General features: G+C 37.8%; 1 protein-coding gene across 1 annotated transcript in view; it reads left to right on the top strand.

The window, feature by feature from the left end:
- The window catches only part of ARHGAP10 (Rho GTPase activating protein 10), a 137,868-nt gene that overhangs the window by 75,694 nt on the left and 35,635 nt on the right, over positions 1-26,539 (top strand). Inside the window, exons 14-18 of the mRNA XM_054632836.2 lie at positions 4,706-4,780; positions 9,693-9,780; positions 10,971-11,029; positions 13,530-13,635; positions 14,262-14,421. Of these exons, the coding sequence (XP_054488811.1) occupies positions 4,706-4,780; positions 9,693-9,780; positions 10,971-11,029; positions 13,530-13,635; positions 14,262-14,421 (488 nt within the window). The remainder of the gene's footprint in view (positions 1-4,705; positions 4,781-9,692; positions 9,781-10,970; positions 11,030-13,529; positions 13,636-14,261; positions 14,422-26,539) is intronic.

The raw sequence follows: 26,539 nt of genomic DNA, 5'->3' as shown, positions 1-26,539 counted from the left end.
GAAAAGTGAAACAAGAACACAACTGTGGAAAAGATGCGAACACTTTCTTCATGAAATGACTATTTGGAAAAATGGTTTTTGTTGCCTTTTTTTTTTCCCCTCAGGGCTGTGGGTGGATAGGTTAAACTGAATGGAGGTTTAAGTTCACTCTGTCCTTTATGCCTTGATTTATGCACCTTGTAAGAAGGTGCAAAGTATTTGTGTGACTCGCTTGTTCAAGAGAAATTATGAGCTTTCATGGGGTAGCAGCATTTCTCCCCATAGTGGGGTCTGCCCTGAAACATACTTGGGGAAGAAGTAAAGTTCCCCAAGTCTATGCAGACTTTGCACCTTTCCTGTCCTATGTACACAGCCTCTCTAAGATGTGCAGTCAGTACACTGCTTTGTGGTAGTTACTACCAATGAAAAAGACTTGGGTCTATTAATTTTGTTTCAGAGAGTACTCAAGAAAGAAAATAAATCAGTTTTCAATTAATATTTCTCGTCTTGGGGTTCCACTGATATATTTAGGGGAGATGCTACCTCCCAGGAACTCAACAATCCACTTAGTTTGGTTTCAATCCACTTGATTTTTCCATTACATTTTAAGCAGTCGTTGATGATTATCTGTTTGCTGATTCTGAACTTAACATCAACTGCATTTAAAAAACAAAACAAGTAAACAACTCCAAAACAAAACAAAAAAACCTCTAAAGGACCTTCTGCTGATGTCTGCTGAGCTAAACAAATGGAGGGCCAGGAGACCATTCAGTTGTTTGTCTCAAAAGAGTTTGGACAAATAGTTGTATGATGAAGAAAATCCGTCTTCCAAGTGGCAGAATTTTCTACCTGTACTTTTCCTTGAAAACCATTTTTACTTGGTTATTTTACTTTAATGATAACACATCAAAAGCAAGTTATATTCAGCAGGAGAAAACAGGACAGATGCTTCTTCAGAGACTGTGCTTGTGTGCCATGTTTTTATCTCTTTTAATCATAATGGGTGTGAGGTTGGCGTGGGTGGGAAGAGAGGACAGTCTAGTGTGGGTGGAAACTGAGAATAGTCTTGTCATGTCACAGCAGAAGTAGTCTGGTATTCAGAGAGAGAAGAGCATAACGGAGATATTGAACATAAACTTGTCAATGGCTGGATCATTTTTTTTTCTCAGTTATGTTCCCTTTTATAAAGCCAAGAAGGGAATTATTTGCTCTGAATGAATAGAAGCACAAAAATCAGTGTCTTGGTTAAAATGCATGTGAGCTTCTGATTCAGCATTGCCTTACAAGTGATTGGCTATGCTTCACTGGTAGGACATGCTGAGGCAACAGGATATGCATCCCATCTCTCACATACTGAGCACCGTGCTGGTTGGATGTGCCTCTGTGTTTTGTCTTGGAGAGAGCATTTTGGGATTCTCTTTGGAGTATTTCATTTATTATTCTCTACTGAGAGTGATAGAATGGGCTAGGTGTTTATTGAAACATCAAAGAGCTGCGTGCTCCACTAGTAAAGATTCTGTGCATGTTTTTGTGTGCGAGTAGCTGGTTGTACCTTCTGAGGGGATGTGATGGGTAAAGTTTGCCAGAGCAGTATTTGTCTTGAGCTTAGTACTGGTGGAGCTGCCAATCTGAGCTGCAGAGAGAGATGGCAGCATTGAGCTGCATGACCAGGCTGGCTGCTCCTCAGGCAGAAAGTACATGGTGAAGAGGGAGTAGAAAACCTTTGCAAGTGACATAAAACCCTCTGTCATTACCTTGAATTTAGAGTGTCACTTGTATGGCTGTTTCTGTGCCATGGATTTTGGTATAAAAATTATTATTTGCAGCTATATTGCGAGTCTGTGTCAGCCTCATGTACAATGCCAGTCACAAAATAAACTTTCCTACACCGTACCTTGCTTACAATAGGATAAATTACTATCTTGCTTTCAATACCTTATATTTCTAAGCATGCCTCACAAGCTGTGTCCCTGTGCCAAATTCTGTATCAGGCAGCCAAACATCTTGAGATAATGTAAATATGAAGGAAGTTGTGCTGCGGGGCTCTACCGTTCCAGGCTGCCAATAGTGGTTGAGCCGGCAGACACAGCGTCTGAACCTTTCAGCTTTTCAGGCAGTGGGGAGCTGTTCCTTGCAGTGAGTCATCCTGTCAATTGTGTTCTGTAAATGCCAAGCATTATCAGTGTTGGATGTGCTGAAGATCTGAAATGTGCAGATTAAATCAGAACTAGGACTGTTTCAAACCAGGTTTGTATATTTTAAATAAAACATCATTTGAAAGTATGGTTAAAGGTATCATCTCAAACTATGTTGAAATATTAATGCCTCTTTGCACTCCTTGATGTCTGCTAGCAATTAGCTATGCTTTTTTCAGGTTGATGAATTTGAAACCGATCAATTATCTGATAATCTCTATCATAGACTCATGATTATTGCTGGAGGATTGTCATAGTTTCAATACTGCCATTTTCCAGAGACTTCTGCATTATCATGTCTGTTTTAATACTGAGGAATAGGTTTTGTGGTTTGACCTGGATTATATTGAAGCCTGTAAAGGTATGTTTAGGGTCAGCACAGTTGGTTCCCCCCAGTTTTAATGTCAGAACCACAGGAAATCACAAATCAACTTCTGAGATAAGCAAAAGCTCAGTGTGATAGTATTTCTTCAGCTTTTTTTATCTTGCGTATGATGCAGAAGGCTTGTTCTGTGGTACTGAAAGTAGTAGAAGACATATAAAAAAAGTGTGATGCATTTTGGCAAAGCTTGGTGTTAGTTTGGTACCAGAATTTTCCTGGACACCTCTGAGAAGTTGGAAGCAAAACTATTTGCTGCTTTCAGGACAGATTTGTAGTGCATTCTTGTTTGGAGTGTATCAAGGACTGTATTGTTGAGATTTTTTTTTAGTGTCTTCAAGTGGTGCATAGCATATCATACTTGTTCTAGGGATCATTGGAAAACTTGGTTGGGTTGATAACTTCCTATTTTGAGAAAAACAGTGTTGTGGCCCTATAGCTCTTTTGGTTTTATTTAGGTCATTCTCTTGTGCACAGTGGAACTGCAAGTATACTCCTGAGTGTTTGGATGAGCACAGATAAAATAAAGGAGATCTGGCTTATTCTGTTAATTTGAGCCAGCTCTGAACCTGGCATCTAGCTTAAGGCTCAGCACCATTCCAGCAGTGCCTGCATCCTGGGGAGGGAAAAGGGCCAGTTTTACCCAGGTGGAGCAAGCAAGGGAAGGAGCAGCTGCAGCCCTGGGACAGGGGAAGGAGCAGTGCTGGCAGGGAGGAGTTCAGCAGGCTCAGGAATCTGGGATGGCCAAGGAGGCTGCAGACTGTGTGAGGAAGAGGAAGGCGTCAGAGAAGAGAGAAAAGATGCAGCAAGGCTGGGCAGGAGGAGGAGGAGGTAGAAAATGCCAAGTTCTCTCTACCATATTGAGAATTATTGCTGTGTATTATGGCTCTGTCTGACAGTAATTCATTAAAAGGCTAATGATTTTTACATACTTCATCTAATATTTATTTGGGAAGAAACTTTTTCTCATATGACTGGTTTTAATTTTCCTTCTCTCTGTTGGAACAGCTTGGTATTGAAGCTGGGAATTCTCCACAATTCTTCCTTTGTTGAAGCATATTTTGAATAAGAATACCACATAATCTGTTATTTGAAAAGATTTCCTTGGAGTAGAAACACAGCTATTTTGTGGCATTTCTACTCTTCCAGGCCAATGTGATTATGAAGGTAGATTGTGTTTGTAGATGGCTGCTTATTATGAGGCCTCTCAAACATCTGTGTACTGAAGTATTTTACCTCCCACTGTCTAGGCTCTGAAACAATGCAGAAGACATGGACTACCTTATTTTTCCCTTTTTCTTCCCTGCCCCTTCTCTCCCTCCCATTTTTTTTTCAATTTATATTCACAATTTTACTTCCCTGGGGATAAAACTGGCTAATGTAATGGAAAGCAAAAGCAGGGGAAGAAAAGGGGTAGAGAAGTGAATGTATGTGAGATGATGGAAGGGCACAGAGGAATGCCAGGAAAGTGGTCCAGTGTCCATATAGAATGGGAGTAGGGGACTGAAAATACTGTGTTGGTTATGGCTCCTCTATTCATCCCAAGAAAAACTCTTCAGTAGCTTTTGGTGGTGCTTCTGGATGTAACTCCTATTTGGACCACAGTGGGTTGGAATGAGGCCTTGTATCTTAAATGGAAAGCATTTATAAACTTGAAAAAGTGCTGATTTTGAGGACTGGGAATAGGCTTAGGTTTTTCTTCATGTTTAAATCACCACATACTGGCGGGGGGGAAAGAAATGTTAAAGTTATTGAAGAAATCTTAATTTAGCATTTGTTTGTTCAGTTCCTACATTATTACAATGTGGCTGTTGATGTACCCAAAATGCAATTGAAAAGATTTGAAATTAGTCAGTGGTTTATTTATTTATTTATTTCCAAGTAAAGCTTTGTCCCTGTTTGCTTCTCCTCTCAGTTTCAGAAGTAGAATTGAGGTACATGAAATCTTTATCGAAATATAACATGAAGTTACCTTAAAAACAGAGTAACAAAAGGATTCTTCATTTACAATGTTGTTCTTGGAACTGTTAATACTATGTAGTCTCTCTGTCTTTGAAGATCATTTCTTGCCTGGGGCAAAAATTTTAATGCTAAATTTGACTGTGGTTAATCTCATGATTTTTTTTTTTTTTTTTTTTTTTTTACATAATAGGTATAAATGACCAAGGATTGTACAGAGTTGTGGGGGTGAGTTCAAAGGTCCAGAGACTTCTGAGTTTGTTGATGGGTATGGCTCTATTTTACAAATATTTTTTCAATATTTTATTTCATGTTGTTTTACTGTCAATATTTAGTTTTTAAAGCACCTTACAGTAGTTTGCTCTAGTCCATGCAAATAATCATCACGTCATTGTAAATTTCCCTACTTTAGAAAGACCTGGACTAGTTGGTATGACTAAATTAAGAACTGCTATGAGACATGAGGAGAAAAGATTGTGCTTTGTGCAAGGTTGATGGAAGTGGGATTAAAGCAGCCTAAGTTGAAGGATCTGATCAAAAAATTCAAAATACCAAAGTCAGGGATGTTTGAAGCTGGTTGCTTCATTGTTTGAAGTTTCCACCTTCCTTCTCCCATGTCTGGAACGTACCAGTGTACACACCCATGTATCTGTAATTAATCACTGTGCAAAATAAGACAGTTAGTTTCAGCCTACTGTTAAAGAGCTGTTTGGTTTAGGAGGAGGGATATGATATATGTATTAATAATAACTGTGTGTTGGGGCAGGAGACAGATGGAGAAAGGATTTGGTTTTGTAAACTTAAACATCTTAGGCTCTTTTATACCCAGTTAGCTAAAATAATTTGCAGAAAATTTTTTCTCCCTTTTCTTTCTGGAAATTTTGATGCATCTTTAATTCCAGTGACTGGAGTTCTCTTGCCACTCTGCTGTCCCTGGGGGAGGGAAAAAGAGAGAAATATTGGCGCCTGGATGAAGTCCCTCATCTCTCACCAAAGTAGTAGCCATGACTGCAAAATGTGCCATGTTCCCCCATTTCTTGTCCTGAGCACTGACAGTACATGCAGTCAGACAAGACCACTGGGATTAGTTCATTTTTATAGAGCTTCCAAACCTGTCACTTGACAGCAAAGGTCTGATTCTCAGGGATTCATTGGTATGCAAAGAAGCTTGTTTGCAGTTTGCACCAGGCTTTTCTCCAGAACCATGCATGCTCCATCTGTGCTGATAACACAGTGTTCTTTGGCACTGCAAACTGAAGGAAGCCAGAAAGTGAATTCATTTCATTACCCCAGACATTATGTGAATGACAAAGCGCTTTTATATTATATGCTGCTGTCAGTTCAGTGCCACCTGTAAGACTTTTCTTTTCCTTCCTTTATTTTTTCAAACAGCCTGTCTCCTCAAAAATGATAAGGCATCTTGAGACTTGAGGACCTGCATGTCATATCAATCTGTCATAATGACCTTGCTAAATATTAATTTATGATGTCTTACTTTAATCAATATTAACAGCACCCTGAAGTACTCCATTAGTAAACCTTTAAAGTATTACAGAAAAAAGTCTCTTTTTGGAAATACAAACTGGGATTAATAAAAATGACTGATCTATAACAGATTTTCATAGTTGTTTATCTGTGTTGGAGTTAGCCTCAGTAAGCAATAGCCATCTTTAGCCATTGACCATGGGAAGAATGACGTGCTGTCACTCAGAGAGCCTTAATTTAATGTGTTTGATATCACAAGATGCTTTTCAGTTTTGTTCTTGCTGGCTTAGCTTGGGCGTGCAGGTCTGGCAGGCAGATTTTCCTTGCTGCCATTATTGGTATCCAAATTAAATAGACTCAGGTTGCCAGTGGCTCAGTAGCAGCTGGAAGAGTTTACTGGGGATTCCAGCATCTGCTTTTAGTTACTTTTTAAAATCAGGAACATTTTTTGTCATTCCCAAGTTTCATATATTTATTTGACAAAGGAAGAATACAGTGGTATCAAGATGAGGCAAAATACTGAACAGGAAAAAGTTAGGGTGCAAGCAGGTGCTCTTTTCTGATGATTTGTTGAAAGTGATTCTATCTCTGCTCTTTATCTATCTGTGCTCAGAGGAGAACAAAGAGGGTTCCTTTTTGATATACAGTGGTACAGAGAATTTAAAATGACTGATTAATCTTTAATCCTTTGTCTCTGGACATACTCTTAGATACCCTTTTATATGAAAGATTTTTCAGAATCATAAAAAACTCATATTAACTTTCTGTATTTTAAAATGTTTGATAAGATTTCAAAGTATTTTAAGCTACCTATCACTGACCATGAAGTTCACAGTTGGAAAGGCCTTGTGTGAAAAAAGTCTTCCAAATGGTAGCCAGGGATGTATTTTTTTTTTTTTTTGTAGTTTTGTCTCTTTTTCATATTATTTTCTGTAGATTTTTGGAAAGTAGACTGAGAGTTAAAAGAGTATGAGAAGACCAACGTAGGCTTTTCTAGTACTATGAATGCACAGATTTTCAGCTGTAATGCAAAAATCTAGTGGAGCTAAGTCTCTGCAAAATAAGGCTTAGCAATCAAATACATAATTCTATTTAGAAAATAAAAAATTACAATTAACTTAGTCCATGAAGATACCTGTAACTGGTACTGTGCTATTTTGCAGCAATGATCTTGTTTAAATTTAAAGGGAGGCATCTGGTGAGGAAAGCACTTTTCTACCTTTTAAGGGAAAATGTTAAATTAACCAAATACCTCACTGTAAACAGAAAGCTAGAACTTCCAATATTCTGGAAATGTGTTCCAAGCACTGCAGTGTGAGTTGTCAGGAGTCTCAGCTCTGGAAGTGCATCAGGGCCCAGTTCCTGTTTCATCGATGATCAGCATTATAGATCTGAGGTGCCTCATTCCCTACACGCTGTTCCATAGATTTTGTACAAGCCACTGCATGGATCAGCTTTCACATGGACCATTGCCTGTGGGAGGGGACTGCTGAGCAGTTGCAGTTTCTGCTGATGAGTTCAGGTTTGATTTCTGATGCTGTCTGGTGTGAAAAATACCAGATATTACATGTAGCAAGAAGCTTTTGGGTACTTCTGCCTTCCCAGGACTAGCAGGTTTCAAAACAATGGCATGGAATTCCCTGTTAATTTCTGTACAGTAGATGACAGTATACATGCACTACAGTGGGCATATTGCATATGAAAGCAGAGAGAGTCTCCTCCTGAACAACTTAGTGAACTGGACAGTTTTTATAAGCTCTGGCTCCCTTATTGTCAGAAAGATTTGCATAAAATTTAGAGCTGATTTGTCAAAAGCTGTTCCTTAAACATGCACAGTTAGTTTTACAAGCATAAAGTTGCCCTTGAGTGCACCGTGGCTGTTACATGAACAAGTAGCATGAAAAAAGCTAGACTAATAATTTCTTAAAATCTGGTTGAAGTTCCAGTTCTTACTGAAAAGGGATGTTTGAAGTAGAGGGGGAGAATGGAGCAGGAATAGCAAAATCTATTGGGTAGAAGGGCACAGAGCAATGTAAAGCAAATGCCAAACCAAAAATGAAGAAAATGTCTTTAAATCTTAATGGCTTCTACTATCAAACCAGGGGTTTGTAGCAGGGCTGTTTCTTTTTTTTTTTTTTTTTTTTCTCTCCAAGAGATAATGAAATGTTTCAACAATACTTTCTATTTTTTATTTTAAGAGGCTTGCTTTGGAATTCAGACGCCCATTGTTTTCCTCCCAAAATTCATCAACAAATTTCAATGAACAGAGTGCATACTTTGAATGTAAAGGAGGTTGATGATTATGAAGCAGCTATTTAAAAACTGGATATTGCATAGTGATTTAGTAACAAAACCCCCATAGATTTTGTAGCTTCTGATGTGATGGCAGTTTTTTATTTAATTAATTCAGGAGACACATTTTCTTCTTGAAAAAGAGGATTTGAACATGGAAACAGCTAGCATAGTAAAATGAAAAAAAAAAAAGAACCTTATATTTGAGACAATCCTGAGTATTTTGGGTGGTGGTTGGCTAGTAACAGTTTGCTAGAAAATGTTATCTGACCTGTATTTTAAAATGAGATTTAAATAATTGATATAATGAGGGAGAATATTCAGTTACAGAAATAATTGCTTGGCACAGCTTTTAGAACAAAATTATTTAGTCCCAGTAAAAGGACTGCACCTTTAATCAGGGATCCTAATTTGATTTTTTAAATGTGTCTGTCATTTGTCTGACAAGCCAAGTAACAAATGAGTTCTGAATTGTATGAACAGGTCCACACATAATCTGCATCAGCCACTGCAGTGACTGAGGGAAACATGTAGCAGTAAATAATCACAGGAAAGCCAGCAAACACACAGGGCTAGGCTGGCCATATACATGTGCTCTCTTCTTGTGTCAGCTAGCTATGGCTTCCTGTTTTGAGGCCAAAAGGAGTTTTTTTGATTGTAGAAAGTTTCAGTGTGCTGTGTTGTTTTCAATCTGTCAAAAAGTCTTCAACCTGATGGGTCAGTCAGACAAACCTTTTGGTTTGATCTGTCTTGTTCCAAGGCTCTCCCAACTAACCTAGGAGAAGGTGGGAGCTCTGTGGTCCTGACAAATGGTCAAACAAACAAGTATTTCTTGTCCAGTGGCTAAAACGGATCAAGTAAGGCAAACATTCAGCAAAGACTCCTTTTCCTACTTTGGAAGCACCTCTTAAATGTTCTCGCACAGTGCCGAGGGTCATGCTGCACTTTAACTGTTCTCATCAACAGTTTACAAAAAAACTATGGAAAAAAACTATCACTTTAAATAAGAAAGAAAGAGAGTAAAAGAGAAATTCTTCTTATTTTTTCCCTAAACTGTTTTTGTACATCTTTCTGTGTTTGTGAACATCTCTCTGTTTAATTAGAGGTGTGAAAATTTCAATTGCTATAGAGATCTTTTTACATGAGGGTGGTTTTTAATCCTTCATTAAAGAAAAAAAATCAGTAAATAGTTTAAAAAACGAAATATGAAAATGGAATTTATAAACAGATTTGGATATTTGGTCGTCTTCATATCACTGAATATTAATAAAAAGGACGTTGCTTCTATGCTCGTGTGAGCAAACACATAGTGTTGAAAGTCAATGTGTTGCTGTTCATGTAACTCATACTGATTTAGAATTCCTTTTTTTCATGTCCCTTTTCTCTTTCTGGTTATTTTCTAGATTGTAAAACCTGCAATGAAGTTGACCTGGAAAACTCCGTAGATTGGGAAGTGAAGACAATTACTAGTGCTATGAAGCAGTATCTGCGGTAAGGCTGTCTCTTGTTTATTTGGTTTTTTAGACTATAAGTTCTTATTTTAGTTCTCCTATGCAGTATGTTAAGCTGCACTAGTTAATTTTGCTATGCTTTGGAATAGGAGCTCATTTTGTACAAATACCATATTTGTTATTTGTTTTGGGGGAAGCCAAATGCTTCATCAGCACTAATACTCATGTTCATATGAGACTAGCCCCCAAACACTTGGTGTTAGACACAGAAGCATTTCACTGATGGTTCAGAAACCTGAAGTGTTACTAAACTTGCTGAGAATCGTTACTGAAAGTTGGCTAAGTTTGTTAAAATTTGTTTCCTTTTTGTGTTTGTGTGGATTGAAAAGGGAGAAGGCTGTAAAATTTTTAATATTTCCCTCTTTTCCTTCTGACCCTTGCTCTGATGTTCTGTGTGCAATAGTAATAATATTTTGAGTGTCAAAATTTTTAAATAAGAATTTAAAATATGTTTGCTATTCAAATGGCTTTGCCAATTACTAATAAAGCTATTTTACTAAATTGCCTAAGAACATAAAATGTCACACTTTTGTGCATCTCCAGTGTAACACACTGTACTTTTAATCTGCTATTTTTATTAAATAAAATTTTATTACAACCACTATCTATGAGTGCTGCAGAAGTATCTTAAGGATAAAACTCTTACATAGTATAGAAAAGTATTAAAAAAAACCCCAAAGTGTACACAATAAATTATTTCTCCTCTACAGTATTTTCCATCTGAATGTTTACTCAGATATGCAATATTTCATGAGCATCAGTAAAGTCAATATAATAAATGGTTTTAACTCTAGTGGTGGTGCTTGTTGTTAGGACATGAGTGTCTTTCCAGTAAGCCACTGACTTGTCATTCTTAGCATTTGAAAAGTGCTAATAAGGAATGAATTGCACAGTATTTGTGCACAATCTTGTTTTGAAACTGGAAAGGTATCCTATGATAGAGGCATCACTTCAGCTCATGGAAGGTGAATGGATGCATTTAGTCTTATTTTCCTTATAATACCGAGTTTTCCTTTTGTTCTAGAAATCACTGAATTCAAGGGCCTTTGTAACAATGGTTGCTTCCAGTAGGAGGATTATGCTACTGAGTGTTAAAAAGGCTTCCTGATTAGAGTAAATGCAGCTGGAAGAAAATACAGTTAAATTTATTATATCATCCTTGTTTTGCAGAAGCCTTCCAGAGCCACTGATGACATACGAGTTGCATGGAGAATTCATCGTTCCTGCCAGTAAATACATGACTGTAGTTCAAATAGAAATCTTTTGTTGTTGTGCTGTTGTGACCTCAGGAGCACTCTGCAAATGCAATTCCAGAAAAATGCTTCATCCTAGTAAAAATACAGGAACAGGAAATAATAAATGATTTAAGAATATGTTTTAATCAGTATTTAGTTCCAGTGTGTGTCACATATAATATGACTGCCTAGCACAGCTTTTACTTTTATGGAAAAACTTTTGGATAGCCAGTGTAAACATTTATTCTTATTATCTTAATTGCATAATGATAAGCATCTACTTAATCTGTGATTTTTTTTGCCTTCCATTTATAAAGAGTATGAAGCTTAGCAAAAGAAAATACAGTCATTTGAGCTCATTGGAGTCCTTAAAGCACAGCTGCCTGACCCTTGTTTTCAGTGCCTTGCTAGCTCTGTGTGTAGGCTGGCTTGAATGTTCCTCATGTATTAGAAGAAAGGAAAGAGCGGGCCAGATTACACTGTGGCAGTTCAAATACAGACTTGGAGAAGACACAACAGCATTTGTAGCTCAGTTGTATGGTATCTAGTGTACACGGAATTTTTTTGGAAGAGGATAGAGGGAAACTGTGTAAGAAAATTTTTGGCAAAGTATCACACAGATATTTAGCTGATTTTCTTTCCAGCCTGTAGCACGTCTGGCAAACTGTGGAAAGCAAAATTAAAATAAACTTTGAGACAATTGCTTTATCATCTTCAGATTGCTATAATGACTTTCCAGCACTGCAGAATGTGTTTTCTTCTGGTCCTTAATTCAAAATGAGAATTAGCTCAGGAAATTCATTGCCAAAGCACATGCTAGCAGGCACGTGCTTAAACAAAAGTTGACATCCTTACCTATGTGGTGAGTCTTCACGTTTGTATTGGAAAGTGTTAAAATAATTTCTCTCCTTCTGAAGTTTTGCCAGAAGTTTCCTCACTTTATTTTTCTTTATATTATAGTCTCCTTCAGTAAAGGAATTCAGTTTAAGTTACATGTTTGAGACAGTACAGTGTTCATAAGTAGTAAACAGCTTAGTAAAGGAGTTGGTTCTGGGGAGGGAAATTCGGTCAACATTGCAGATCTGAGTTACAGTATGCTCAAAAATAGGTAGTCAGTGTTGTTTCCTATGTTGGCTATAAAAAAACCAACACTGGAAATAGCATGGAGTGTCCTTTTCCCTGAAACTATTGCAGGAGGAGCCAAAATTAAAAGGTTTTCCTTCAATTCTGTTCTCTTTATGCATATCAGTATAGATTGAAGTTGTATGAGCTTTGACTGTATCTTGTAATTAAATTGTTTAGACATTCTTTAATTAGAATTTGTGATCTCACATATACACAAAATAGTCTCACTTTAAAGAAGACCTAATTTTTCCATGAGAATTTTGAGTAGCTCACTAGAAATTAAAGATATTGCTTTTTGGTAGCCTTTTTTCTTGCAATCTGTGCAGGCGTATTCACTGCAAAAGAATGAAATACAGCCCTAAAATCTGAAGCAATATGCATGGATGAATCTGAAGAAATGGTGGTATTTTATGGAAAATACACTTAGCAATCACAGTTGCCTTAGAGAAAAATGGGACCTGATCAGTGGTCCTCATGTCAAAATTTCTTGCATTCAGAATGTCTAAATTTTTCTCATCCTGCACTTTCTAGTAAGTATTATTATAGGCAATAGAAATGCTTCCATTCCTCTCATTATAATGACTACAGAGATGTAATTTTGTGATTTAATGCAACTTGAAGTAGGAAGATGGTTTATTTTCATCTTTTACAGGTTCTTGTTTTCATCTGTGTACAATGAAACCTGTAGAGGCCAAAATTATTCGATTTGACACGCAACAGACAAAAATAAAAGCTCTTTGCTTATCTGTATTTCTGTACTGTACTAGAGATGCCATTGTTATTCAGAACCTTTGTCATAGTATTCTCTGTAGTTTCTTTTGCATGTTTATTCTTCTGTGTCTTCAGAGGTCATTAGGTTTTCTAAGCATTTGGATCTGCTTGCAGTTTCCAGTGCAAGGTAGCCTAAATGCAATATCATTAGGTGCACAGTACAAACAAAACTGAATTCTAATCATGAGGACAATCAGTTAATGATGCTAAAGTGGAAGGCAGTACCTTCCACTGTTCCTCTCTGTGGCACCCAGTTACATTGCTGCTCACCTTGCAGTGTATTTCTAAGCACATGGGTCCAATGCAGCAAAACAATAACTGCATCTGTCAGACTTTAAAAATAGATGAACAAAGGCATCCTTTTGCAGGTGGATTGAAAGACAAGTTCTCAAAATAAGTAAATAAGATGATAATTCTAGAACAATATTACTTGTGAAAACAAGCACATATGTTCAGTGTTGCTATGTTTGGAGATACATAAGTGGTGAAGTGAAGTGTGTGCAGTATGTTTCCATGCAGGGGTGGGAGAAGGTTTATGTTGCTGTGGATCTTATTTTATTTTAATTTTTTTTGAGATATTTATTTCTGTATCCCATAGAAAGTGGGAGTCCGGAATCTCGAGTCAATGCTGTTCACTTCTTGGTCCACAAGCTCCCAGAAAAGAACAAAGAGATGCTGGAAATTCTGGTGAAACATTTAGCAAAGTGAGTGCTATGACCTGCTTTCCTACCTACCTTGTCAGAATTCTTGTCTTTACTATTCTTTGACTACAAAGGGCTTTAGTGAAGTGTGGCTGGAGCTAAAGCCCATTTTGATGCTGTCATCCTCAGCCCCAAGAACCAAACGTGCAAAAGCAGACAAGACATTTGACTCACGCTGTGCATATTTTGGCGGGAAAGGCAGAAATCTAAGCCGTTAATGAAGCCATAGAAGTATTTACTTTAGCAGTCCTGCCAGCAGCTGAGGGTTTGATTGAAGTGAGAAAGGGAACATTATACTTTCTTTTCGCAAATTCTGGCAGAGGGAATAGTGGAGATCTGTTAGCAAATTTAAGTTGGTTTCACACTTGCCCTGGTCCAAGGCTAAGCGCATTTTATATATTTAAGTTCAGTAAGAGACTGGTTTTGTTTTTAAGTTGCCACTGGAAGAAGGGCTTTTCAGTTTTCCAGAATTTAGTAAGACTTTATTTGAAGAAACTTTGCACAAAACAAACTTCTAAAACATAGATTAAGGAAATGCAGTGTTTTCATTCGTAGACTGCCATTTCCAGCAGTAATGGAAATTTTTCATAACCCATTTCCTGTTTTTTCCTTCAATTCTTTTCAAAAAGTGTTTCAAAGCATGCCAAGAAGAATCTAATGACTGTGGCAAACCTAGGGGTAGTATTTGGACCAACCTTAATGAGGCCACAGGAAGAAACTGTAGCAGCCATCATGGACCTGAAGTTTCAGAATATTGTCGTTGAAATCCTGATAGAAAATCACGAGAAGGTAAGTTTTGCTATGTTTTCATATTTCTGGGCATTGTCTGAAACAATCTGCTAGCCTTAATGGGGTTAAGCATGCAATTAGGCATGCCATTAAGCGAATAGAATTTACTTCTAAAGAATATTCTCTATCCACAGTACGCTTTTGGTTATTTATCCTTGATAATCATTCCTGTTCGTAGCTGAACTGACATTTCAGAATGCATATTTCGTGGCAGTGGTAGTGCTTCTGTGTGCATAGTACACCAATAGATTTGCATTGGGATTTTTGCATTTGCTTTTTTTCTGAGCAAAAGTGATGCAAAATGAGAAAAGAGCCTGGGTTCAGTTTCTGGCTCTTCCATCAAGTACTTTGACCAGGGTCTGAGTTCAGTGTTTTATGTTTCCATTTTACCTCAAAATAAAAAAGAAGACACTACTGTACTCTAAATTTTATGTAAAAAGCACGAGAGAGCCAGGTATTAACACTTCCTTTGTTTTCAGCTGAATGTGTGTTATTTTAAGCCTTTGTATTTGAGGTAGTACTGAAAATAGAAATTGTTGTTGCTGCTGTTACTAAAGTTGCCAGTTACTAGAGTGCCTCACGTGTACAAGGTACTCTCCAGGACATCACTTCATGTAATCTGGGATCTGAAATTAAAAATAAAAATAGTAAGAAAGTAATTCACTTGTCTCCTTATTTGTGTACTCTTTTGGGAGTCCCTTGTGTCTAGGTTGACTTCTCTAACTGGATGTTTAAGGTACTTTGTACTGAGAGATGGACAGCATCTCCCTAATTCTTACTGTCAAAAAAAACAAAAGTGCTTTGGAAAAATCCCAAGATGTGCTTCTTCCTCTCTCCTTTCTTAAGCACTCGGAGCACTGAAATTGTTATTTCCTTTAAAGGTTAACGGTGTTGAAATTGGCTCTTTAAGTCAAGTGTTATCTACTCTAAATAATATATGTTTCAGGCTTTTCTGACAATGTAATTATGCTCCCTCCCTGATTGATACAGGCTGGGCAAAGCTGCTGTTGGCATAGCTGTGTCCACATGGTGGCTTTTGTTGGCTTAGTTGACTTAGGAGTGTAATGCTGTCCTCACACGCACACTGAGCAGATATGGCATTGTTCTGTTGGAAAAAACTGGGCTGCACATGTGGCTCAAGTTCTAAGCAATAAATATTCCAAGAGCTGTAAGCCATGGTATTAATTTTGGATCTTAGAAATGAAAGTAAACCTTGCAGTTGAGCTCATGATTTTAATGCTATTGAGGTGACCACACAAATTAAAGGAAGTTGAGAGAGAGCAAGCAGAGCCAGGATGTTTTAATAACATGTGGAGGTTGAGTTGTGTTTATTCAAATCGCCACAGATTAACACCATCCTATTCTTATGCCAGCTCAGTCACATGTCTCTTAAAACTGGACACTAGTTTTACTTTTGAAACATTAGTGGCCTTTCTTGCTCCTCTGAAAATGTGGAGAAGTGAGGAATGGAAAGTACATCAGTATAATACTGCATCATTTTCCATAATTTCTTGGTTTTATGCCTTCTTTAGAACTAGAAGGGTATAATTTTTTTAAGGGATTTCTGTCATTTCACTGCCAATTCTAACAGTGAACTTGTCATCAGTGGTCTGCCTGCAGCAACCTCTCCCATTCTAGACCTGCTTCCAAAATGGAAAGCAGCCCCAAGTGTGACCTCTGTGTGTTTATAACAAAGGCAATGGAGAGGTGTGTTGAGGCATTACAAAAATTTTATAGTCAAACTGAGTACGCTGATTTTACAAGTGACATTTCTTCGTTTAAGGCAGACCAAGGACCTACTTTTAAAGGCAAGCAAGGTCATTGCCAGTCTAATGTTCATTTTATGTTGTTATTTTAAATTTCTATGCATTTCAGACTTTCTGAGAGTCTTGCATTAAATATTTTTATTTATAGCCCAGGTGAAGTCCTAGGAAATGTCACTGGCTGTGGGTTAAAATATTTTAATATTTTGTTCAGCCACTACTCCGACTCAGCTAACTTTTAGCAGCTTCTGCTGACAGGAGCAAAGTTTGGAATTGTAGGAGAGTGATGGAGTCAAGATGGAGGTGCACTGACCCTTCACACTCGGTGCACATGTAATTTCCAGCTCTGGTACTCTGCAGAGAGGCATTTCTTTTCCCCTGTAGCCAAGGAAATGACCAACAAACTTTCCAACTGTAGAAGCAGGAGCCATCAGCATTTCTGATATAAATGTGGAAACCTGGTAGGCAGAACGGTAAAAAGTGGTTAGGATTTTTAAATTCCATCAATTCCCATTATGTGTTTTGTGGATAGCTTTATTGAACGAGGACCACTGTTCATTTTTAGGAGACATAATTGGGTTACTGGCTTTGAAATCCTGGTGCAGTCATTCCAGTATCATCACTTTTTGTTCTAATTAGAGAATTTCTGTGCAATGAATGTGTGGAAACCTGAACACAATGACTTACCCTAAGATAAGAGTATAAGCTGGTTTTGTTGTTTATTTTTGGATTTTTTTAATTTTTTTTTTTTGGTGGGGTTTTTTTGGGTGGTTTTTTTTGTTTTGTTTTGTTTGTTTGCTTGGGTTTTTTTGCTTTTTTGTTGTTAAGCTTTGTCGGTATGTGCATCCTCCTGGCTAGAAACCAGTCAGTGCCACTTCCCCCTTGTTTACAGGCTGCATATGTACATCCAATTCATGTCTGTGAACCAGTTACAGTGTGTTGAGGAGGGGATGTTTTGCAAAATGCTGAGATTGGAACACTGAAGCTAGACCATTCAGCCTGATGTGTTGCTTAAATGGCATTAAATTGCACAATGATTAAGAGTAGGAAGGGATAGAAGAGCACCAGGGAGGGAACTGTTTAGCTTTTGTCAGTTCTAGGCGGGTCTCTGTCAGGCAGAGTATTTCACAGTGCCCACTTAGAAGGTGAGCTACACAAGCAGATCTCTGCTTTGTAAGAAAAAGACAAAAATTAGACCCAAGCTGAGATATTTTACTCAGGACTGTCAGAACCACCTGCTGTGGAAGCAAGGACAATCCAGAGGATAATTAGACCCATAAAATGTCTTGCTTTGCTTCTGTCCTATGGCTATAGGGGAAGGACAGCCAGATTTTGTGTCCTGTATTTTCCCCTTCACTAAAGAAGCATCAAGGAATTCATATTTGTGTCCCATCATTATGTTTGTTTTGCTTTGAGGTAACAAGCTCAGGAGCTGACTGCAGCTGTGCTTGTACAGTGCCTGGAGCAATCTTGGCCTTTAGGTAATCTTCTAATGAAAAGTCTTAGTCAACTTGGCCCCCAAAAATGGTTTTGATTTCTCTTTGCCTCCTCCAAATGAGTTTCTAGGGTTTCAATTAGTTTTTCTTCCCATGGGCTTAACAGATTGGAAATTTTGGACATTTTAGTTCTTCTGGTTGTTTCTCTTTCTTGTGGTGAGGAAGAAGGTTGGTCCATGCCACGGCAGCATGAAGAGCATGCACACATTTATCTTGCTGTTTGTTGTAGAGTTTATAGTGTATGCTATTGGAGTGAATGTCACTATTCAAAGGGCTTGTTTATTTGCCATTTAGAGATGCCTCAGTGGTAATGTGAACCATTTTGGTTTCTCAATTCCCTGAATATTATTTTAAGGACAAAAAAGGCACCAGGATAAAAAAAAGTCTAAGAAATGAAAGAAGATGAGGGAGGAGGTTGGAATAAAAATCTCAGTGGGACTGGAATATTTAAACCAGCATATGGGGGAGGAAAGAATAGTGAGTACAAATAGCAAGATTATAAAAACAGAAAGAAGATTAAGATTACGGCGAAAGAAAATTAGAAGGAAAAAAAGCGAGGGGCTAGACCTAGAAGCTCCTTCTGGAGACTGGAAGACCAGAATCTGAGGAAAAGGAATAGGCTTATGTAAAAGATACCTTTTTCTCAAATCCAAACAACCTATGGGCACAATTATCTCAAAGACACTCAAGCTGAAAAGCTCAGTATTTCCTAAATATAGGGCAGATACCTTTTCTCTATCAATCTTTCTATAAAGGGGAAAGATTTTACATATTTTAGACAAAATGTCTTTGGCTTAGCTTTGATATGTTGAAATTAGTTTTAAGGGGAATTTTTTAAATGAAATGCTTTTTTTTTTTCATACTTTGGGCACTTTCATGATTTCTTTTTTAAACTAGAAAAGGAAGAGAAGAATTTAATACTGCTGAGCTCTTAAGCCAACATCAACTTCATGTAGTAATCCTTGAAAAATCTTGTCTTAAAACATATTACAGTGCATAATGCATGCAATATTCGTGAGACAGAAGGAATGGAAGCGGTGAAGTCAGTTTGTTTTAGAGCATGAAGCAGCACAGTCTCCCCTTGGCAATCCAGCAGCTCTGTTGCAGGTAAATGCTTCAGGGTGGAATGCCACGCCACCAGATAAACTTAAGACTGTTTTTTGGAACAGAGCAGATCTTTTGAAGGGACACATGAGAGTTACTGAAGAAGGTTTGTTTCAGCTTTCCTGTTGCTTTGCCTTTGGCTGCAAAGGAGGACCAAGAAGCAATGCAGTGCAATTATAGTGGTTCGCTGTGGAGCAGCAATTTGAAACCTCCACAAGCTGAATGTTTCTCAAGTCAACAAACGTTGGACTTGGAGGGGGGAAAAATGACATTAAAATATCTCCATTAGCACAGAGTTTGTGGTAAAAACATGTGAGGGTATTCAGGAGGGTATTCAGCACATGCTGAACTTGAAGCATGTAACTAATCAGAAGTGTCATTGAAACTGTTAGTGAACTTAATTTTAATTGCATGCCTTAATCATTGGCTGAGTCTCAAGCAGAAAGGGCAACAGACGCAACAAAGAAGTTCTAGTAGGAATCAGAGCAGCTCTTTTGTTCCACTGTAGTGTGAGCAAACTCTTTAAATCCTTCCTCTGCCCTGTAGATAGCATAAAGCCCTTCCATGTAAGACACATACGTGTGGTGGTTAATGGACTGCAAATATTTTTGTTGTTGTTGTTTAAAAGACTCCAGTTTTCTAAATGTGGTCTATGCATAGTAAGAAGACTGAATAGCAAATCTCTACTCACGTTTGTGACTGCAATTGATGATATTAGAGGCAGTCTGGATCAATACCTGGATTGGTATGCTGCTAGACTGGTCCAAAAGAAACAAAACATGCACTGTGAGAAATCATATTATATTAATAAAGAAAATAAAAACAAAAGTCATGATCTCAGCGGTCAAAGAGACCTGCTGAAATGCTGTACTACAAATACATGGCACATAGAAATAGTATATAGATTTCTGACTTCTTGTTTTGCCTACCTTATTTACAGTTAATTTGGGGGAATGTCCCTCTACTTCATACAAAATTTCAAAGTGATAGAGAGGCCATCTTGTGCTGCCCACAAGCAATGTTCCTAAGTAAGTAAAGAGACAGGATGATGAAGGAGTGGAATTCAAGTGACTAATATTTACTTCAGTCTTGATGGTCAGGGTGTTGTACTTGCATGTATGGAGGAGGCAGCAAGGGAGAAGTCCTTATGGAGACTGCCAAAATGGATGTTCTTAAATAAAATCTTGTTAGTAAAAGAAAATATTCTGTAAAATATTGCAAGGGACATGAAGAGGGGAAAGGTTGTTGTGCTTCTGAAAAGTTTAAAAAGTAAATTCTTATGCAGAAACTGTGTGACATAATATGTTTTGCAGGTACTCTTTGGAATTCTAGTAAGCTTTTGCCTTACCAGAAGGATTAGTGTATTTCAAACCATTAAACATTTTTGTATTGAAAGTACATGGCAGTCAGCTGATAATACTTTTATTTCCAATATTTTCAAGTGCATGCTTCTTGCACTAATAAAGCATCAATATTTCATTTGGACATACAATAGAACAGCACGTTCTTTATCTCCAAAGAGCCTATAGTCATAATGCAAGGTAAAAAATGTATTTTAACAAAAACAATGAGAAAAAAAAAACTTGAAAAAGCAATGATGGTAAAAATCCTTGTAATGGCAGCAAGGATATCTGTGAAAAAGAAAATGCTGGTGAGGCTGCAAGGTTGGCTGCAGTTGGAACCATGTCATTTGCAATAGTCTTGAAGTTCTTGTCATTTCATTCTGATGATTTGCTTGGTGACAGTGTGGTAGGGGGTAAAATGTGGGTTTTTATACTCAATTATCTGTTCATAAAATCTGCAGTAAAATAGATATGTATATATAGATATGATGGTTTTGTTTGTATATGCACATGTATATATATGTTTTTACATATATATATTTATTACAAATGAAGAGGAGATACCTGTGCTGTGTTTGGCCATAGTTGTTGTTTTTGCTGGGTCTTGACTTAGGTTTCCAAGTGCCATCTTTCATCTTCTTAGGACTTCTCACACTCTTTGTAAAAGAAAATACATGTGAACATTCTCCTTCTGCATTATTTTCCTTTGAGAAGTGTGTAATGTTTTAATGTTTTAGGAATCAAGGTAATTAGACTGTCTATTCAATCTTTTAATTTTAAGGCATTTCTCTGCTATTTTAAGTAGTTCCTGTATCTAAACAAGATTCACATAGCTATTATGTATAACAGGGAAATCTAACCTTTTTAGAATACTCTCCTTGGTGTGAGTTAGAGTAGGGTGAGCACAGAAGAGAAGGTGAACCTGCTGTTCCTGCTGGTGCAGTGGAGGTATTCCCAACCTGGTATGTGGTTAACTCTCTCATTTCCCTCGATGGCTGAAATGGAGTGGTTGATAGCAGTGAATGGGCTGCATCAGGAGCATTCTTCTCATGAATTGTTAAAGGTGGAGTGTGATGTGATACAGTGGAGCTGCAGTCTTTGTATCAGGAGTGCTACTTTTAGAAAGGCTGACTCAACAAACTCAGAATTCGCCAGCCATCAAAGGACGTGCATTCTTAACCTTGGTATGGTTTTCTTTTTTTTTTTTTCCCCTTCCTTTGCAGCTGTCCTCTAGACTGTAATGTTGTGTTTGCAGGCCTTTTGGGTTCTTCCTTACATCCCAAAACTTGAACTACACAGTTCAAGGGAATCACAGCAGATGAGTGACTGTTAGAGTCTACTGATACATCAAATCCGTCTGAAACTTCCCTAGGTTCTTTTGTCACTCTTGTAGTCTGCAGATTGTCCAGATCTGTAGTTGGTTTTGTATAAGAAGAGGAGATAGCAGGTACTCCAGTCAGAAGGAGATTGAGGTTCAGAGTGTCCACAAATCCCTATAAGCAATGTTTCATTTAGTTAGGGGTGGCCCAGCTGCCAGGCAGATGGGCTCAGCAAATGATATCTTTGCAATGAAGAAAAGGCTTGCCTTGGATGGATTCAATTTTAATTTATTTATTTAGAGAGCTTTGTGGTTTGGCTCACAGCCAAGGATGATTCCTGTTTCTTGTTTTGACTTACACCTGGTTACTTTCCAGGCTGCATCCACTGTTGCACTGCAATTCAACAGTGTGTGCCAGGCAGCATCAAGGGCATTATTGATGGTCTCTGTTGGTGGCCCTCTAGAGACTGAGCCACAGGTAGTTGTCAGCTCTGGATCTGATTCTACCCCCCCACCTCCCAATATAATGGCTGTGAATAATATATAAATGTATTTTGTGGTTTGTAGTGGCGTTCAAGCCTCCAAATCCAAAGCCTCAGAAAACCTGCATCTTCTGCAATCTCACAGAAAGCAGTGCACAGCAAATCATACTTCACAGTATGTAAGTGTTGAAGTGCAAAAGACAGGATAGCTATTTTGAGGCAGGCACACTTGTATTGGAGTGGACATGATGGTAACATCTGGGAGCTAACTTATTTAAGAATTCTGTGAAGCTGCTGATAATTTTTCTTGGAGAATTTTGTAAACATTTAAAAAATATTGAATGTGAATTTTAGAAGTAATCAACTTTAATGACATTTTGCACCCTGAACACATATTCTGTTTCTATGTCAAGAATTCCTAGTGCATGTAGTTTTTATTTATTGAATTGTGTTTGTGAACAAGAAAAAGAAATAAATATTTTCACTAAAACCAGGAATGTAACATGTTGATCTAACATCGTCCATAGTAAAGTAAAAACATGAACCAGTAAGAAACTACAATAACAAAGGATATTTTTTAAAAAGATTTCAGTACTCTGGAAGTTTTATCAAATTGATAGAATTGGTACAGAAATCAGTTTTGAAATAAAACTGTTGTCCTAGCACTCTAGAAGTTGATATTTTGTAACTTCTATTATGATTAAACTTTTAATAACTCCAATTAGCTTCTGTAATCCCTTCAAATAGGGAATAAAAACCCTAGAACTTTTCATTTTATTGAATGTGGTTTTTACTGTTAAAAAATGGATAACAATTAGTGTGCAATTAGTGGTTATAATTAGTGGCTGAACTATTGTAGGATTGTTTTAGGATGCTTATTTTCACCTTGCAATTTCTGAAATGCTTATATCTACAGTAAAATTGTAATTTGACATAAAAGACATCATTGCTTTGGTTTCAGAAAATGGCCAAAAGCAGGGTATGACCACTCTCTTCATTATCCTAAGAGGAAAAAAATGTTGAAAATTAATCTGAGTAAGAGCACACTGTGAACCACAAAGACAGTTGCCATTTTTTTAGTGTTTTTGTCTGTAATATATTTATATGATTTTTGGTTTTGTGCAGATTGCTGGGTTTAACCTGAATTGGGCTTTCCTTACATTGAAAAGAAGCTAAGTCAAGGAAAGACCATGGTGATAAGCTCCTCTTGCACTATCCCATTAACTGCTAATGTATATTATTAATGTATATTATATTAACTGCTAATATTCTTTGATCAGCATATATGATAGCCAGTTGTCATGGAAATGCAAGGAGTACCATAGGGATAAAATGTGTAAGGGGAGAGCAGTACATGTGCCATAGCTAGATAATGTTTTATATTATTCAATGAACATTAGTGGAAGTGTCTGTGTTTGTATCTTTTATTTAACAATGGCAAATCAAATTGGTATCATAGGGAAATTGCCCAAATAGAAGCAAATGTTATTCTTGTCATGAGAAATACTCTTCTCCACAACATATGAATGTAGTAGTGAAGCCTATCCCACTAGTGGAATTCCAAAGAATTTGGAATAACCTTGAATGTTCCAGCTTCCTTTGTATTACACAGTGACTTCTGATGCTCTGGTTTGTCTTTGTGTATTCAAAGGATATAGATGCATGTTCTGGGTGCTTGGTGTTATGAGACTGATAGGGTTTTTTTCTTGAAACAAAACCATGGGACTGCTTTCTTATAAGAAATCTCACTGATTTCTTATAAGTTTATCTTCATTAATTCTATTACTAAGCCTCTAGTTTTTTCTCCGCTCTTTTTCACCCCGCTCTGTCCTTGCTGTTTGCTTCCCACTGATTTTTAGAGGAAATTTTAATTACCCCAGTGAAACAAAGCAGACAGAGATGACCTGATGTCTGGGTCTTTTCCTCAAGTAATTCCTGGCAAACATACTGAAATTCATTAATTAGTTCTGCTTGAGACCAGAACGAACAGATCAGTATTCTCTTGTAGCAGCAGAATCTAATCTACATTTCCATGTACAGCTATACATCTAGTCATAAACTTGTGGAATAAGCCAAGGTAAATCCTCCCAAGTTGTGGGTTTTTTCAGTATCTAAAATCAGCTCTCGTAAGAGCTCAGGGTCTAGAGTCCAACACTGTTGTTGCAGATTAAGGGGAATCTGGCAAAATTGCTTGGGCTGCTGCCATGTGGATCTGCTGGTAGAATACAGTATGATAATATGTTGAATTTGGCTCATTACTCTGAAGAAATGCTGCCATAGACACTGTGGGACACAGATTTAGGAATTGGAATGGTTCTATGTAGGGATGATCTTGGGCTCACTGCTCTAGACAGAGCTGTTATTAGTGCTGTATGCCCAAGATGGTTTGTGGTTTGTTTAGGCTTGTAAAGCATCCATTTTATACTCCTACATAGAGAGAGAAATAGGTCAGACTTACCAGAGTTTTAAATTGATCCACCAGAGTTTCATCTTTTTTGTTGTAACTTTTACGCTGCAGGTTCGGAGATTCATCCTCTGGTTCATTCGTTGTGCACTTTGAAATTTTGCTTTCATATAAGATCAGACCTAAAGAAGCATTTACAACAGTGGGCTAACTGGGACTGGCTAACAGAGGGATTTGTTGCTGGATTAAAATTTTGAGTGCTACGTATATTAGTCTTCTCCCAAGTGTAAATTGTTACATTTAGCTTCAGCGTTTACTCCCAGGTAGGTCAATAGCAGGATGCCAGTGCTTTTGAGAACTAAATTGTAGAGAACTGACAGTCTATAAATCTCATGCAGTTTGACCACAGTGTCAAAAACTGTGTTAACACTGGACGTGACTGTGAAGTCTTTAAACTTTGAGGTTGGCTTAGTATATTTTTATCTCTTCTAGAATGATGTAATGTAATGAGCACACCTCACTCTTGTCTTTATTACAGGAATTAGTCTAAGCTGTGGTGACTTCTGCAGTCCAGATGAGTGATAGTGGTAGATCTGACCTTCCGGGGGTGTGGTTTTTTGAGCAGCAAAACAATAATCTCTTAAATAGCAAATTCCAATCTGTTCTTCCTTGGGAGAGTTTCCCTCCAACTGTATATCAGATTGCCTTGCCATGCATCTGATAGCAGCTGCTTGTAGTGCAGGACAGTACTCCTAAACTTGCTCACCTGTGGTCCCAGGACTTGCTTTGTGCAAGTCAGCCAGCACACAGCACTGCTGGGGCCATTTCAGGTCATCATACTGTGTGTGTGTATGTGTGATGTTGAATTCAGTCCTCTGTGTGCATGCATTGGGCGTCTGACAACAGGTCACTCAGAGCTGGCATCTTTTATTAGTCATGAAACATTTATCTTCAGTGATGTTTAAATAGGTAATAAGATTAGAAGCAAATTTGAATAAAACCAAAACCAACTTTTCTCCCCACAGCTTAAATAAAGCAGCTCTCCATCCCCTCATTCTCAGGCAGACCTAGCAGTGCTTCTGTCAGTGCAGCAGACAAATGTCCAAGCCAGGATGAAGGACACTTGTCTATCTAAGTGAAAATAAAGCAAGAAAGATAGCTGAATGCTGTATGTGCACTTCTGAAAGCAGAGGTTGATGTTCTGCTTGCTTTTCAGATGCTCTCCTTTGCAAAACTGTAGTATGAGCTGAGGCTTTGGCCTGCAACAGAAAGAGATTGCTGCTGCTGAAAAATGTCTAGTTAGGGCTGGGCTGGATTTTGTTTTCCTAATAAAAAGACCTAAAGAGACCAAAGTAGGGATGAACACAACTATGAGCTGCTTTAAAGAGCAAAAAGTCTTTTTGTCTTTTGCCTTTGTGACTCCTAATTTCTCATGATAATAGTTTTAAAAGAGTATATTACAATATTTGTGAGAGACAAGTAAAAACCAAGGAAGAAATTCACTGCCACCAGTGCAAGCCACCTAGAAGCATACGAGAAAGTTCATCTCTTATGAAGTACTCCTGGGAAATACTTGTTCTTCTCACCATCACTAATTTCAGCAGAGATCCGTGGATACGGCTGTAGAAATAAACACAGCTGTGGAATGTGGCATAGCAAACAACATGCTGAAACCTCTTGGCAGAGAGTTGTTTGCCAGGGAGCCCAAATGCAATGCTTAGTCCATGGAAAAGATGGCATTTCAAGTTTTGGTACCTTTGAATTTTTCAGAAGCAAATATTTATCCCTAAACCTGCTCAATCTAGCCCTGTATTTACACATAAGGGGGCAGTGTGGTACTGTTAGCCAAGTGCCATGGAGGTGCACATCAGATTTCACTATTATATATTGCATCATGTTTTAAAAAATGGCTTTAGAACTCTGAGCACAACTAGAGCTTTGTCACTGCCTAAGAGTGCTGCTGTGTCTGTACTGGGGAGAACCAGGTTGGACAGCTTCCTCTCTTCTTTGTAAACATTTTGTTTTTAGAGAGGTGCTGTTTTGGCGCTCTCTCGTAGTCCCTTGTTCGTAGGCATGTGAAGGAGGGGGAGACAGTTTTCCTTATACTGGGATGGGGAACTTCAAATTAGAGCAGTTTTACCTCCCCCATGGCAACATTCACTTACTGGAAAGGAAGGTAATGTTTCCACTGAAGGTTTTCTGTGCACA

The sequence above is a fragment of the Agelaius phoeniceus genome, chromosome 4, assembly GCF_051311805.1.
Source record: "Agelaius phoeniceus isolate bAgePho1 chromosome 4, bAgePho1.hap1, whole genome shotgun sequence".
In the NCBI taxonomy this organism is placed as follows: domain Eukaryota; kingdom Metazoa; phylum Chordata; class Aves; order Passeriformes; family Icteridae; genus Agelaius; species Agelaius phoeniceus.
The sequence above is the reverse complement of the archived record's forward strand: the minus strand, read 5'-3'. Positions and strand labels throughout refer to the sequence as shown.